Here is a 15,934-nt window from a genome sequence, read left to right as displayed (position 1 = left end):
CACCTGCTTTTTAAAATTTTCCTTTGGAAGAATTTATTTATTTATTTTTAACCATTACTGTAAGAATCTGTACTGTTCATGTTTTTGATTTTTCCCTTGCTTGGCTTGCATTCTGATCCGCTTCTGTCTCAGCAATCCCTGTTGTTTCAGGGACACAGAACCTTAAGTTCTAAGCAGCACAGTATTTCTAAAAGTGGTCTTTCTAGAAGTGGTGTTTACAAGGTATCACCACCAACCTGTTCCATGAATGGCAAAACTCATTGTCATTCAAACAAAATTCACTCACTAATGACTAAAAGTAAATAAAAATACCAATTTCCACACAGTTTGGAGAAGCACAGGTTTCATTTGTTTTATTTACTAGACAAGAAGCAGCATATTATTTTGTTGAAGTCAAATTTATTAAAAAATGAAATGCACACATTCAAAACACTTGAACACATTAATCACTTAGAACAGAAACTAGAACTAGAGCTGCTCAGATCAAGGAATCAGCAAAAGGCCAGCACAGTGTTTAGGACACTGTCAGCAAAGTACTTTTCTGTACAGTTCTGTAAGCCACATAAGTACATGTTCAGGCACAGATTTGGCTTAGGCATTACCTAAATTTTTTTAATGAGAACATTCATTCATTACACAACTGCTGCTGTGAAAGAACCGCCACAATTATTAAACCATGTCTTCTAGCACACAAACAAAAAACACTGCTTTTTTAAAAAAACCCCATTGAAATAAAAATATGGATAATGTATAAAAATAATATAATTCTATTTTAAAATTGACTTTTCAGTTTTTCTGGTATGTTTCTGAAGTGAACTGTAGCCATTTGCCTTGTCAAAGGAAAAGATGAGAGGCAGAAATAGCAAAGCAAATAGCGTATCTCTGAATGTTTTCTTAGATCTTACGAAACTGCAACAGAGTATTACCCAGCCTCTCCTTTCTTCCATCAACTAAAAGGTATCACTGAACAGAGGATGACAACTCAGTAGTGAGTTGTCTTTTTCCTTCAGCCACTGTCTGATCCACCTTGACAGTAAAGCCATTCCAAGTTTAAAACATCCTCGAAACCTAACTTTAGCCATTTGATACATTATCAAACATGATAAAGACAATAAAAGTTGTCTTATACATTATCATTGGTCAACGTTTACTCCATTCTTTCATGCTCATAACAATTTTTGAAGATCTTACAACCTCTGCAAGTTTGAAAGTGATCCACTGTTCCTTGTGAGCACCCAAACTTCCAGGTCCATCCAGATTGTTACTGCTTTGGCAGGATGACGGAACACTGCACTGTTGTCTGAAACACAAAGTCAAAGTAGATGAATGCTTCCTTCGCCAATGCAGAGCAGAATTACTTTTCAACGTAAAGGCAGACTACATAGCTTCCATTTGGATTACAAACAGGTATAACTCTTTCCATGCACACAGTATCTCCAACTTCCTCCAACACCGCAAAAGTTAAAAATCACAAGGAGGGCATTCCCTACAACAGTTCAACAACTCATCATTACAACTTTTTAAAGTTGTGTCACAAGCTTATTGGTATTGAGACCACCTGTACCAGGTTTGCATGGCAAGGTTTTGGTAGCAGGGCGGGGCTGCAGGGGCAGCTTCTGTGATAAGCTGCTAGAAGCTTCCCCTATCTCCGACAGAGCCAAGGCCGGCCAGCTCCAAGATGGACCCACTGCTGGCCAAGGCCGAGCCCATCAGTGACAGTGGTAGTGCCTCTGGGATAACGTATTTAAAAAGGGGAAAAAAACTGCACAACTGCAGCCGAAGACGGGAGTGAGAATATGTGAAAGCAACAACTCCACAGACACCAAGGTCAGTGAAGAAGGAGGGGGAGGATGAGCTCCTGTTGCCAGAGCAGAGTTTCCCCTGCAGCCTGTGGTGAAGACCATGGTGAGGCACACTGTCCCTCTGCAGCCCATGGAGGCCCATGGTGGAGCAGATATCCACCTGCAGCCTGTGGAGGACAGCACGCTGGAGCAGTGTGGAGCCTAAGGAGGCTGTGACCCGATGGGAAGCCCATGCTGGAGTAGGGTCCTGGCAGGACCTGTGGCCCATGGAGAGAGGTGCCCACACTGGAGCAGGTTTGTTGGCAGGACTTGTGACCCCGTGGTGGACCCATGCTGGAGCAGTCTGTCCCTGAAGGACTGCGCCCTGTGGAAGGGACCCATGCTGGAGCAGTCTGTAAAGAATGGCAGCCTGTGGGAAGGACCCATGTTGGAGAAGTTTGTGGAGGACTGTCTCCCATGGGAGGGACCCCACACTGGAGCACGGGAAGGGAGCAAGGAGGAAGGAGCAGCAGAGACGTGTGATGAACTAACTGCAACCCTCATTCCCCATCCCCCTGCGCCGCTTGCAAGGAGGAGGTAGAGAAATTGGGAGTGAAGCTGAGCCTGGCAAGAAGGCAGGCGTGGAGGGAAGGTGCTTTAAGATTTGGTTTTATGTCTCATCATCCTACTCTGATTTGATTGGTAATAAATTAATTTCCCCACATCGAGTCTGTTTTGCCCATGACGGTAACTGCTGAGTGATCTCCCTGTCCTTATCTTGACTCATGAGCCTTTTGTCATATTTATCTCCCACTGTCGGGCTGAGGAGGAGGACTGATAGACCGGCTTTGGTGGGCACTTGACGTCCAGCCAAAGTCAACCCACCACACAATCATATTGTAGAAACACTAAATTAAGGACTTTAGGCTCCCAGGCTACAAATGAAAAATTGTGCAGCTTGCTTTTAATTTTTAAGCTTAGCATACTGACTTACATGCATTATATTCATAGAAAGCTCTTCACAAATATAGTCAGAATGCTGAAAATTAAGTTCCTTTAAAAAAAAGTGATTTCTACGTGTTTCTTCATCAATTTTGAAGAACAGCTATCAAGAAGAGAACCCTTTCTCTAAAGATGCACTGATCGAGAGTGAATGAAACACTCATGTTATGCAGCAACAGCCAACTTTGACATCAGCCACATTCAAGGGCAGGACTTTGGAGACACTTCAGTCTCAGCTTCCTTGAGAGGTCCTTAGCCTGCAATGACCACAGTGTGTAGACCAATGCAATTACAGTTGAAGTGAAGGCTTGATGAATTTTCCCCCTCCACCATATTCACCCGAGCCAATTTACTCTAGTCACATAAGTACATTCACTGATTTCACTGAGGTATTTTTTGAGGAAGAAAATTACTCACGAATATTTACAAGATCTGAGCTCTACATACATAAATTATGAATGTCAGTTTCAGTTTGTAATAAGACTAGAAAAAATGACTGAAAAATGTCAACCTTTATGCCCTTCAACTTACTAGCTACCAAACATATTAAAGTCCAAGTGTGGCAATGAAGAAGTGTGCTGAAACACATCTACAGATACCTTACCCAATCTAAACTATCCCACAGTATTCACTTACCACAGCTCTCTTATCAAAGTACAACATTATTCCTTGTGTCAGAGGTCTGACAAATATAATTTCACATAGGCTAGTACAGAAGTTCAAAGAAGGCAGGTAGTATCAGTAGGTCTTCTCACACTCTGGAAGTTTATCTGAGGAGCACTGACAGAAGCTCTGACACCTTACCACAGGCCTGTTTTCTTACACGCATGCTGTAAGAAAAATCAGTTCTAACATGACATTCCTTTTACCATCCCAGTACAGCATCTCTTGATGCTCATGGGGTTGAACCTTATTGTAATAAAGGTACAGAGGTCAATTCCCAGTCGTTATGAGTTAAAATTCTTTTGAACAAGACAGTTCTTTGCCTCTCACCAGTACTTTTCCTAACAAAGATAAAAAAGAATCTACTGTATTGATTCCCTTTTGAAATTGTCTGCTGTTGCTGTTTCATTTACTTCATTCAGCAATGAGCCCACATTTTACTCGATCAGCTTTTGATACCAATGCAGTGGCTCAAGTTCTTTTTGCCTTTGACATCCCTTCCAAGTGTCAACTATAGGCAAGCTTTGGTTTTCCTGAAAACACCCCTACATGCCTGCTCTTGCTTCTGGATTCGTTCTTTGTAGCTTGTCCCTGCTTCCAACCCTTGAATACTACATTTTTGCACCAGACCTCTGTTTCCTGTTTAGCCAAGTCAGTCTCCTGATTGGTCTTTCTGTGGATCACTCCTGCGCTTGGGAGAATCCTGCCCTTAAAGACCTGCCAGCTTTCTGGAGCTCCTTGCCACTTCAGAGCTGTCTCCCATGAGATAATACCTACTAGTTCACTGGTTAAACCCAACTACACTCACCTGAACTCCAGCATCTGTACTCTACTTGCCTTCCTTGCTCCCCACAGGACGTTGAACATCAATTTTTCATGAGCATTACAACAACAACTGCCAGTGATTATCACCTCACTAAACAACTCACTCCCAGTGAAGATCCAGCTGTACATCACCCATGACTGAACCATCCTACCCAGAAATTTCCCTGACACCAGCTAGAAACCACTTAGACCTCTGTGATCAACAGCATCATCTGTGTTTCCTGATCCACAACATAAACACAGTGTGGTCAAACCCTGTTCTGAAAAAGGGCTTTGTACCCTGGCCACGCCTCAAAATGACAGGCTGTAGGAAGACGCTGTGCCTGCAGAAAAGTTTGCTCCAAACTTTTTTTCAAGCTTCTGTAACCTGAGCCTGGAGAATTATCTATTTTTACAGCAACAGAGCCAGGAAACACTGGCCTAAAGACATCTTAGGCAGTTAAAAAATGGTAACTTTCAAACCACACTTAAACTCACTGGTATATCACAGATGAAAAGACACAGGAAAAGGAACAAATGGCAGGCAGCCTATCCTTTAGCAGAAAACCAGCCCTTGGGACATTTTTGCTTCAACACTCCAGGGTTTTCTAAAGACTACTGTGAGATTCAGAGGTGACAACACTGCATGTGTGTGGGTAGGTGGGATGCATACCTCCATGGGAGGAGACAGATAAATGCAGCTGGGCAAGGAGGCTGGCAGCATATTTTCTCATGGCTGGTGAAGATCCTCCAGTCATAGCAGCCAGATTACAGAGCTCAGAAAAGAAAAGTTGTGTCCACTTAGAGCTTTATGGTTTCACATGCTTCCTCAAACACTAGAAACAGATACTGGCAAATGCCCATTTGAGATGCCCAGCTGCAGCCTGAATGTAGGCTGGCATGGCTTCACATCATCACTGATTGCAGAGTACCAGTTGCAGTCTTGCTCAGCTCCCTTCCTGTCTACATTCCTTACCATATTACCACAGGGCAAGCAAAAGGCCCTGCCTTTGAGCTCTAGGAAAAGGTGTCTCCGAAAAAGATCAGTTAAAAAAAAAAAACATCATCTGACCTTCAAAATTCCCACAGTAAAATATACAGAAGAATACTTCACATCTACACAGAGAACAGTTTTTAAAAACTCTTTATGGTTCATCTACACACTTGTACAGAGGCACATACATACATATCTCTCTTTGCTGGATTGCATAATTGCCTTTCTCCTTATTCACTAATACAGAAGCCCAGCACCAATCCTTCATCTCTTTACCACCATTTAATGCCTCAAACAGAAAGATTTTTAGTCTTTCCTCCCCTTCCTAAGTAAAACCAGAGGAAGCCTCCAAAGCCTCAGACTTTCCTGTCAGTTTTCCAGAGTACTTGGTTGTGTTAAATCAGAAACAATTGTGACTCCTACTCTCCTGACACAAAATCTCAAGCCCCACTGCCAATACCTACTTCCTGTTTCCAGTTCTTCTAATGCCTTCAGATCAACTCCCTTTCTCAGTATATTAGCACTCAAACCAAGCCACTATCAGCAAACAGCATAAACACGTAAGAATTGCCAAGCCAAAGTGAAACTATCTCAATGGTCATCACTGATCCCAGGCAGTAGCAGATGCTTAAGAGAAAGCGTGTAAGAAACTACATTAGAATGGAGTGACCCTTCACAGAGTCACAGAATGTTAGGGATTGGAAGGGACCTTGAAAGATCATCTAGTCCAATCCCCCTGCCGGAACAGGATTACCTAGATCATGTCACACAGGAACGTGTCCAGGCGGGTTTTGAATGTCTCCAGAGAAGGAGACTCCACAACCTCTCTGGGCAGCCTGTTCCAGTGTTCAGCTACCCTCACTGTAAAGAAGTTTTTCCTCATATTTATGTGGAACCTCCTGTGTTCCAGCTTGCACCCATTGCCCCTTGTCCTGTCAAGGGATGTCACTGAGAAGAGCCTGGCTCCATCCTCTTGACACTTGCCCTTTACATATTTATAAACATTAATGAGGTCACCCCTCACTCTCCTCTTCTCCAAGCTAAAGAGACCCAGCTCCCTCAGCCTCTCCTCATAAGGGAGATGTTCCACTCCCTTAATCATCTTCGTGGCTCTGCGCTGGACTCTCTCTAGCAGTTCCCTGTCCTTCTTGAACTGAGGGGCCCAGAACTGGACACAATATTCCAGATGCGGCCTCACCAGGGCAGAGTAGAGGGGGAGGAGAACCTCTCTTGACCTGCTAACCACACCCCTTCTAATACAGCCCAGGATGCCATTGGCCTTCTTGGCCACAAGGGCACACTGCTGGCTCATGGTCATCCTGCTGTCCACTAGGACCCCCAGCTCCCTTTCCCCTACGCTGGTCTCCAACAGGTCTGTCCCCAACTTGTACTGGTACATGGGGTTGTTCTTGCCCAGATGCAGGACTTTACACTTGCCCTTGTTATATTTCATTAAATTTCTCCCCACCCAACTCTCCAGCCTGTCCAGGTCTCTCTGAATGGCTGCGCAGCCTTCCTGTGTGTCAGCCACTCCTCCCAGTTTGGCGTCATCAGCGAACTTGCTGACAGTGCACTCTATTCCCTCATCCAAGTCATTAATGAATATATTGAATAGTACTGGTCCCAGTACCGACGCTTGAGGGACTCCACTAGACACAGGCCTCCAACTGGACTCTGTCCCATTGACCACCACTCTCTGGCTTCTTTCCTTCAGCCACTTCACAATCCACCTCACCACCCGATCATCCAGACCACACTTCCTCATTTTAGCTGTGAGGATGCTGTGGGAGACCATGTCAAACGCTTTACTGAAATCGAGATAGACCACATCCACAGCTTTACCATCATCTACCCACCGGGTTATGTCCTCATAAAAGGCTATCAGGTTGGTTAAGCATGACTTCCCCTTGGTGAAGCCATGTTGACTGCCCCTAATGATCCTCTTACCCGTGATATGGCTAGAGACAGCACCAAGGACAAGTTGCTCCATCACCTTTCCAGGGATGGAGGTGAGGCTGACCGGTCTATAGTTACCCAGGTCCTCCTTCTTGCCCTTTTTGAAGGCTGGATTGACATTCGCTTTCCTCCAGTCCTCAGGCACCTCTCCCATTGCCCACGAGTTAGCAAAGATGATGGAGAGTGGCCTAGCAATGACTTCCGCCAGCTCCCTCAGCACCCGCGGGTGCATCCCATCAGGGCCCATGGATTTATGGACGTCCAGATTGCTTAATTGGTCCCTGACCCAGCCCTCATCAACCAACACAAACTCCTCCTCTATCCTTTCTCTGGTGCATCATGTTTTCTTATTTCAGCAAATAGTAGTTCAAGGACTGAGCTGCAGGAAGCACTTGAATTGGTGTTTTAAACAGCTGACAATGAACTGAAAGAAGGGTTAGTGTTCATTAAAGAGGAACCTTGCAAACTCAGTGCTAGCTCTTTACATTCGCCTGCTCTTTCGCTCCTGACAAAGAATCAAGACAATCATGGAAGGGAAAGCAACAGGACACTACTTACTGAAGTACACCTGCCAGAAGTGGAGGCAGATCCCTCACTACCTATGCAGCATTATACACTTGGGAAATTTCCTTGGATGCCAGCATGACCAAAGTAGCTGAGGAATATCTAGCACATTTTTTAGATTATTTGTTCAAACTCTTGATTTTTTTTTTGTATAGTCAGGCATCTCTATCAAACAAAAAGTGTGGCTCAGTCCTCTGAAAATGCTTTTTGTGGATTAGAAAGGAGAAGGAATACTGATTCTGTTGTTTCCCTTATCCATCCATAACACAACTTACTAAAGACTGCAAAGGAGAAAAGGAAAAGTAATTTACCTCTCACAAATGTACAGAGGGGACATTAGAATAGCTGTTTCAGATAACCTGGTGAGGAAGAGTCATAAACATAATCCAAGGCCTCCTAATAAAAAGTAGGTTTTCTAGTGAAGAATCAGCAAAAGACTCATTTCAAGGATTTGGGTTGGACCTCCATGAACCTGACCTGGTCAAGTATGCTTAACAGTGTCAGGGTGTATTTTGCTTAGTATGTCTTTCCTTTAGGACACTGACTAAACAGAGATGAGAATCACTGACAAAGGAAGTATATGGGAAACAAAACTGAAAATTTCATCCCAATCAGAAGACACAGAAGGTTTTTACAGCACATACAGTTCTGTTGATAGTTGAATTTCAGGGACACACTTTCAGGTATATGAAGACATGACTTATGTCTGTGTTCACCTTCTTACCCATTCAAATTTCAGTCAATACAGTGATTTTCAGAAAAGAGAAAGAATGAACCTAAGAGAGGAGAGAGTTTTCAGAGACTGGACTCTCTCAAAAGTTTCCTCAACAGCTTCCTCCTTTTCAGACTGCTGCTGTTTCCACTAACAGAGAACCTTGTGCCCCACTTCTGTCTGCTCTCTGTCTTTCACATTCCAATTCTCTTTCTGTCTCCCACACCATCTCAATGTAATCCTCAGTTGCTCTCGCGCTTCATGCTCTTGTACTCTTGGAAGTGGCTATTTGTCTCAAAAAGCTTGTTGAGAAGTTGGATAGACGACCAAACTATTTTAACATTGTACTTCCCCTCTATGCTACAGCCAGAAATGAATCTCAAACATGCCTGTGAAATAGAGGTGATGTAAAACACGTAAATAAACTCTTGCCTAAGAAAAATTCTGCCTAAAAATTCCCTCACCAATATATTTTGAAATGTTTTTCTTTTCAGTTTTTCTTGTCATGCACTGTGGATCTGAAACCTGTGGGAGAAGACAGTTCTAATAATTTCAAACTGGTTATTATCCATATATGGTAACAGGCTCCTCTCCTTCTATATATTAAAGAGCACAGTGTTTTTGATTTGGTTCAGTATTCTCCACTCAGCTCTCCATTGTTCTAAGATCTAAGCTAAAGCTGAATAGAGGTGCAGGTTTTTTCATTTGGATACTCACATAGATTTGTATCTTACCTGTGCTGTGAAGGATAACACTTCACCAACCACATATAGATACCCTTCATTTTTCTACCTTTTGTAACACTTCTTGTAAAACCAAAGCCTGATCTTTGCAATAAAACTTGTGAGAGTCTTAATGAATTTGTTTGCCCATCCTGAATGGATTTGGTTTGTTGAAGCATCTACTCTAAGAAAGTCATGATTTAAGCAGAAACATCTTGGAGCACATACCTATATTATGTGTACATACACATACACTGTCCCCAGTACTCATCAGCCTTGTGTGTACTTACTTTCAGGGTGTGCAGGGTGCCGGTCCATTCCATGGAACCTATCTGAGGTATAGCAGTAAGGAGTATGCTAGTAGCCTTATTTGCATTCCCTTTAAGTGTCTTTAAAACTTTATCCACTGAAACCTAGAAACACAATAAAACTGAGTGGTGTCTCTCAGTTTTGATGGCACACATTTTAAATACTCAAATAAATTAATTTAACTCATACAACTGTAAGTGAAAAGGAGAAGCCTTAAAATGCCACAATCATTTTAGCCAGTAAAAAATTATTTCCTGTGTGGGTGTATGTCTGATTGTATTTTACACAAATAGGAGAACTAAGGCAGATAGATCATTTTGCACAGAGCTGCAAAATCAAAAACACCAGACCAATTTCGGGAAGACAAGCCCATACACAGAGCTCATGAGCTTCATAAACACAGACCCCCTGATTCAGACAAGAGGATACAAAAGGTTTGCCTGTAGTGAGGCAAGTTTATGAAAATGAATGAGGCAGCAACAATTGATTCTGTTCTTACTTTCACAATTGTTCATCCCGATTAACTCAGTGATACTGATACAAGTAAGAACAAATTTAGTTCAGTATGTGATTTCTTATCAAAACCCACAGGTTCTCATCTATATCCCTCAGGACAAGACCCATAGGAAAAAAAATTTCACTTACTGCTTCTTCATGTTCCTTCCAGCAGTCGTAATCTGTTGCCATGGCAATACTAGCGTAACTCATTCCAGCTTCTTTTGCAAGAATCACTTCAGGCACTGTGGTCATGTTGATAACATCAGCTCCCCAGCTGCGAAACATCAAGCTTTCTGCTCGAGAACTGAAACGTGGGCCTTCGATGGTGATCATTGTCCCCTTGGAATGACACTGGAGCCCAAGCTTCTTGGCAGTCTCAATAAGAACCTGCAAAACATGCCAATATAGGGAAAAGGAAATAATTCCCCTGGTGCACTGCTTCTGCATCCCATTAAAAAAAACTTACACACAAAAGAAATTAGCTTTGCACGAAGCAGTCAAGCTTCATAGGGCTACAGCTGTCCAAAACCACAGATCAGTTTCAGTTTCCTTATCCAGCAAGAGAAATTAATAGTCCTACTAACAGGAATGATCTTGAGCTCAGCTGATTTTGTTAGTATCAGTTGGATTACTGTTTTCAATGCAGATCAAGAAGACTGGAAAACAGAAAAATTTTGCATGATATTTAGGCTCTGCTTACACTGAGAACAGAATGGAGAAAACTCTCCACTGAGCACTACATTACCACATGGAGGAGTTGAGAGAACAGTAATAGGAAATTTACTTTTTGAAAGTAAAACTTTACAAGCATATCCTTCAAAAAGCGCCCTGGGAATCTGTAGAGAAATTATTACCACATTTTCCCATGTCAGTGACTGAGCTGTACACTTCACATATACCATGTACTTCACATTAGTCTTTACGGTTCCAACTAGGACCACAAGGTCATCATGACTTTCTCTCTTGGTAAGTGGCCTGGCTAACACCAGTTGACACAGTAGGAATAAGAGTGTACCAACACATGTAAATGGGACTAGGATACCCATAACTCTTCCGAATAGGAAGGGGAAAGCAACTATGATGACATAGTGGGGATTAGCCACAGAAGGATGCTTAGAAATTTGCAGGTGTTTATTAACATGTTGTAAGTTAATCTAAGATTAATAACACCTAATATTGTGGTTTATTGCTGATATTCATTCTGAATGTGTGATTCGCAGATTGCCAGTTAATTACACACTGTTCATAAATCAATAGACAACTTAAACTGGGATATGACTTAAACCACAGATGAGCAGTATTTCCCTGAAACTCTTTACAAAGTTCCAACTTTACTCCCTATAAGATATTGCAGTGAAGCCCAGTTTCTGAAAGCAGTAATAACCAAGGCATCCTACATTATTCAAAAGCTTGCAGTCAGAGAAAAGATAAACTCCTTTCAGATTCTCATTTACAGTGCATAAACAAAATAAAACAGAGTATTTTCACATATTTACACGTGTTAAATGGCAATTTAATATAATGTTTTCAAGCAAAATTCCTTAATTAGTTTATTACATTAATAGTTTTGGCTTTATTATTATTGTATTTATCTATTAAATTCCCCTGAATTAGGATAAACTGGCCTGAAATGATCCCAACAATTTTCAGGGATAGTTCCAGGAAAAAAGTTTAAGTCACTTTTATCTGGTATTTTCAAAAAAGTGAAAGTATCCCTTTTTCAGCCTTGCTAAGAGTTCAAAACCACATGTTCTTTAAAACATCTATTGGGCTGATTAGAACACATAGGCTAATGAGATAATGATCACATGTGAGACTAGGAAGTACCTAAATGTTTTTTTCTCTGTTTGAAAAGGAGCATTTCTCTGTTGGCTTTTCAAAAAATGTAAAGCCCAAAGAACATTGTCTCTAGCTACTTAACAATGGAATGAAAACTAGCCTTGGCATATGTTTCCTGCAACCTCAGGAAATGGCGTATGCCTATCTACTTACCTTTTTTAAAAAATGAGAAAGACACACAGTGAAGTACTGCCAATCACTTCAGTAGTAACACTGGTTTTAATCCATTTCAGAAAGTGTACAGTTAGCTCTCAATAAGCTCCTTGCCATCTGTCCTGACAGGACATCCTGCTCAAAGTCAGTAAGCAACTTATATGCCAATTAATCTTTGGTACGGGCTTGTGGCTAGACTCTTGTTGCATGAAAAATACAAAGTATTTTGCATCATTTACTGCTCAATGGAAGAGGGCCAAAAACATGCACGTGTATAATCTGTAGCTTTTTGTTTCCTCATGAGATTTAAAATGTCTTTGCTTCATTGCAAAACACCTTGATTCCTAGTGCACTAAAGCATTGCTCTACTAACAGCGCTGTGGACCTGCTGGCGGATATCTCGAAACCACACTGTGTCTGGCCAATTAACAAAAATAGCCTACAATGACACTGAAGTGAACTGGTGACAAGAGCAGAACAGCTTAGTAGTACAAATATTTGTACATGCTCTGGGTATAGGTTGGGCCACCTGCTTCACAATTCAGCTTTGTCCCGCTCAGTGTAGTAAGCAACTGCACAGAGAGCAAGTCTCTTAGATGGTTATGACTGGTTCTGTAAGCATTCCTGTGCTCCTGAACAACGTACCTCCCTACAGCTTCTGATCAGAGCGTTCCACAACAGCATAAAATGCACAGTTCCATCTTCACCTTCCCTTTTCCTCAGGTTAAGAATATGCTAAGGTGGCATATTTAATCACGGATCACTCCTCCCAGAAGCTTATAAAGGTGTTGAAAAATAGAGCAGTATTTCACACTGCTTAGTCTAACTGTTTTTGAAGCAACAAAACTAAGGGCAACAGTTAAGAACAAAAGGCTACTGTAATTTGGCTTGTTTCTATGTTTAGCATCCTTTAAACTAAGCCTTGACTCTCCACCACCACCAACTGGTCTAGTGGAAAGGTGTCACTACCCATGGCAGGGGGGTTAGAACTACATGATCTTAAAGGACCCTTCCAACCTAAACCATTCTATGATTCTACAACTGCTACAATGCACAAAAGCAGAAATGCAATATTGTAATTTCTGTGAATGCTGAAGTACTATTTATTTAATTCTTTGTATTAAGTATGTAGAGTGCCTCTACCATAGGTGTAGTTTTATTCAGAACAAACAGGAACTAATTCCTGATTCTATCCTCCTGTTTTGTCCACTTGTTGCTCTCTTGGCTTGCTACCTGATAAAGACCTTTTGTCCTGTTATTAAGACCCTGGGGGAATCTAGGTTGCCAACTGACATCATCTGCATCTTCCCTTAGGAAGACAGATGCTATATACATAAGATCTTTTACTTCCCATGCCTTCCAAACGTCACATTTTTCCTTAAAACCATGACATATCTGAGAAACAGGAATAAAGAGGTGCAGATTGCCTCTGTATTCTAAAAATGCATAATTAGACTCCTATATCATGAATAAGCACCATAAAAACAACATTTCTAAATACTATTACAGAATTCACTAACCTCTCTGCTTTTGGTGCAGAATGGCTCTGCCATTGGTATATGACATACTCCTGAAAGTGTGGAACGCTGTCCATCATACAAAGTACAATGTCTTTTAGTTGTCCTAGAAAAGCAGAAAACATGGTCAGAGAGAAGAACAGGGAGAAAACAGAAGAGAAAGCAAGAAGTTTACACAAATCCAAAACCGTAGCATTCCTGTGAGGGAACAAAAATATCAATATGATATTAATGACCACCTGTAATCCTGCTTTGCCTCTGTACAAACCTTTCAGAATCGAGCTCAAGAGTGTAAAACTGTTACTCCGGTAGTGCAATGTCAATTAATTAGAGAAAATCTATCATTAACAAGATGCTGAAATGCCGATTTGTTCTTAAATGACACAAACAGTCACACTATGCTGTGATGCTACCCAAAAGAAATCAGCTAAATTTAATAGTCAGGCAAGTAATCTCTGAAAAAAAGAGCACAGTAAGCTTTCAGGAAGGGAAGGAATCAAGTCTGAATTACCACAAAGCTAGTCAAAACAGAGCTTGTTCATATCATTGCATTCCTACATTGAAAGGATGGGAATTTATAGGAACAGCTTCCTGAACAAAAAAAAGGTATGAATTCCACCAGAAAACCCCTGGAACAGGATGTCTTCTTCATATTCTCAGAAAGATTACACACATGCATTGGCAGCTTGCAAGTAGAAGAATCCTTTTTCTCCCTTCTTTGAATTGAGAAACTGTTTCCTTGCATGGAAATAATCAAACATGCAGCAGAAAGAACCAGCCAGCATGCCATTTTGACAACTACTGGAACTGTTACCCGCTATCACTTTACGTTCAAATGCACTGCCTCAAGATACTTCAGCCAACCGGATGGCGAAAACCCTCTAGAAAAAAATTCTTTGAGACGTTCCCTTCTTCCCCGCAGTGTGTCACATATTGTACTTTACAGGAGAATTGTACTTTATAGGAGAAAAGTAAGGCAACAGCCAAACTCAATCCACAGTTAAAATACAGAATTTCTGCTGGTAATACTGCTCACAAAAATTCCCCACTCAAGTCACCAGCAAATATTTAAAAGAAGGTTTTAAATACAAGTTCCATGTTAGAGTAGATTTGATAAAAAAAAAAAAAGAACCAATAGGGTAGCCTTAAGCATGAGATTATTAAATAGGAAAAGAGATCAGCAAACTAAAAACATATGCAAAATGGGATACAGCTGTTAAAATCAGTTGAAACACTAATATTACTTTTTCCTTTATGGGATACTGAAGAGCTGCAAATAGAACGTATCTGATTTTACACACTTTTTCTCAGTATCTGCTAATGAATTATTTAGAATTGGAGGAAATGGGAAAAGTCATAGTCCGTTTCCTGCATTACAGTATTTCAGATGTTGTTAGTCAGGCCCTTTCACTCAGAAAAGCCCTGAGGAAAGATCACATATGTACCAATATTAATCTCTGACTTCAAGATACCCTATGTTCTTTGGAGAGAATGGCGACATCACTACATGGTCTAATAAAGAAATCTCACCATGTTTAGCACCATACATACAAACTGCTCGGGCATAAGTAACAACAGTAAGACCTATGACTGCTCTGAGCAATGGACTGCATGTGTTTGCACTCAGAATGCAACAATTTCTTTTCTGCATGGAAGGCTTCAACTCTGCAAAGGCCACAGCTATTTGATATGGGGCCAGCTGATGTGTCCATAAATTGCTCATTTTAGGATGAAAATAAAGGCAGATTTGAACAAATCTCTGATTCTTGCTATCTGTGAAGTGACGGCTGGCACAGAGGAATGCCTCTTAGCCTCTTCTCTTCCCTGTAGCCCTGTTACTCAAGCCAGGAGTTGGCTATCCTGATCTGTCCCACTCACTTGTCTGCAAAGAACAGGGCACGAGAACATAATTTTCATGGCTGCAATATCGTTTCTCTGTATCCCTTGTAGTGAGAATGAAGGTGCTTCATTCGTTGAATCACACAGAATCACACAGAATCAATCAGGTTGGAAGAGACCTCTGGGATCATCGAGTCCAACTGTTGCCCTGACACCACCCTGTCAACTAGATCATGGCACTAAGTGCCATGTCCAGGCTTTTCTTAAACACATCCAGAGATGGTGACTCCACCACCTCCCTGGGCAGCCCATTCCAATGGCTAATAACCCTTTCTGAAAAGAAATTCTTCCTAATGTCTAACCTGAACCTCCCCTGGTAAAGCTTGAGGCTGTGTCCTCTTGTCCTATCGCTAGTTGCTGGGGAGAAGAGGCCAACTCCCACTTCACTACAACCTCCCTTCAGGTAGTTGTAGACTGCAATAAGGTCACCAATCATGAAGGTGCATTCATTCATGAATCACAGATTCTTTCCTTGCCTTACTCACCCAGAGACCAAGAGCCAGAGAGCAAAGGACAGTATC

The 15,934-nt window shown here is 41.6% G+C and overlaps 1 protein-coding gene across 2 annotated transcripts in view; it reads right to left on the bottom strand.

The window, feature by feature from the left end:
* Positions 1 to 326: 326 nt before the first annotated feature.
* Positions 327 to 15,934, bottom strand: part of MTAP (methylthioadenosine phosphorylase) — a 39,166-nt gene continuing 23,558 nt past the window's right edge. For both annotated transcript variants that reach the window (XM_068423279.1, XM_068423280.1), the window contains 4 exons: positions 13,518 to 13,620; positions 10,153 to 10,392; positions 9,489 to 9,611; positions 327 to 1,300 (listed from right to left, as the gene is read on the bottom strand). In XM_068423279.1, the coding sequence (XP_068279380.1) occupies positions 1,262 to 1,300; positions 9,489 to 9,611; positions 10,153 to 10,392; positions 13,518 to 13,620 (505 nt within the window). In that variant the 3' untranslated portion in view covers positions 327 to 1,261. The remainder of the gene's footprint in view (positions 1,301 to 9,488; positions 9,612 to 10,152; positions 10,393 to 13,517; positions 13,621 to 15,934) is intronic.

The sequence above is a fragment of the Nyctibius grandis genome, chromosome Z (genome assembly GCF_013368605.1).
Source record: "Nyctibius grandis isolate bNycGra1 chromosome Z, bNycGra1.pri, whole genome shotgun sequence".
NCBI lineage: Eukaryota > Metazoa > Chordata > Aves > Nyctibiiformes > Nyctibiidae > Nyctibius > Nyctibius grandis.
This window is presented reverse-complemented; position numbering and strand designations above follow the sequence as displayed.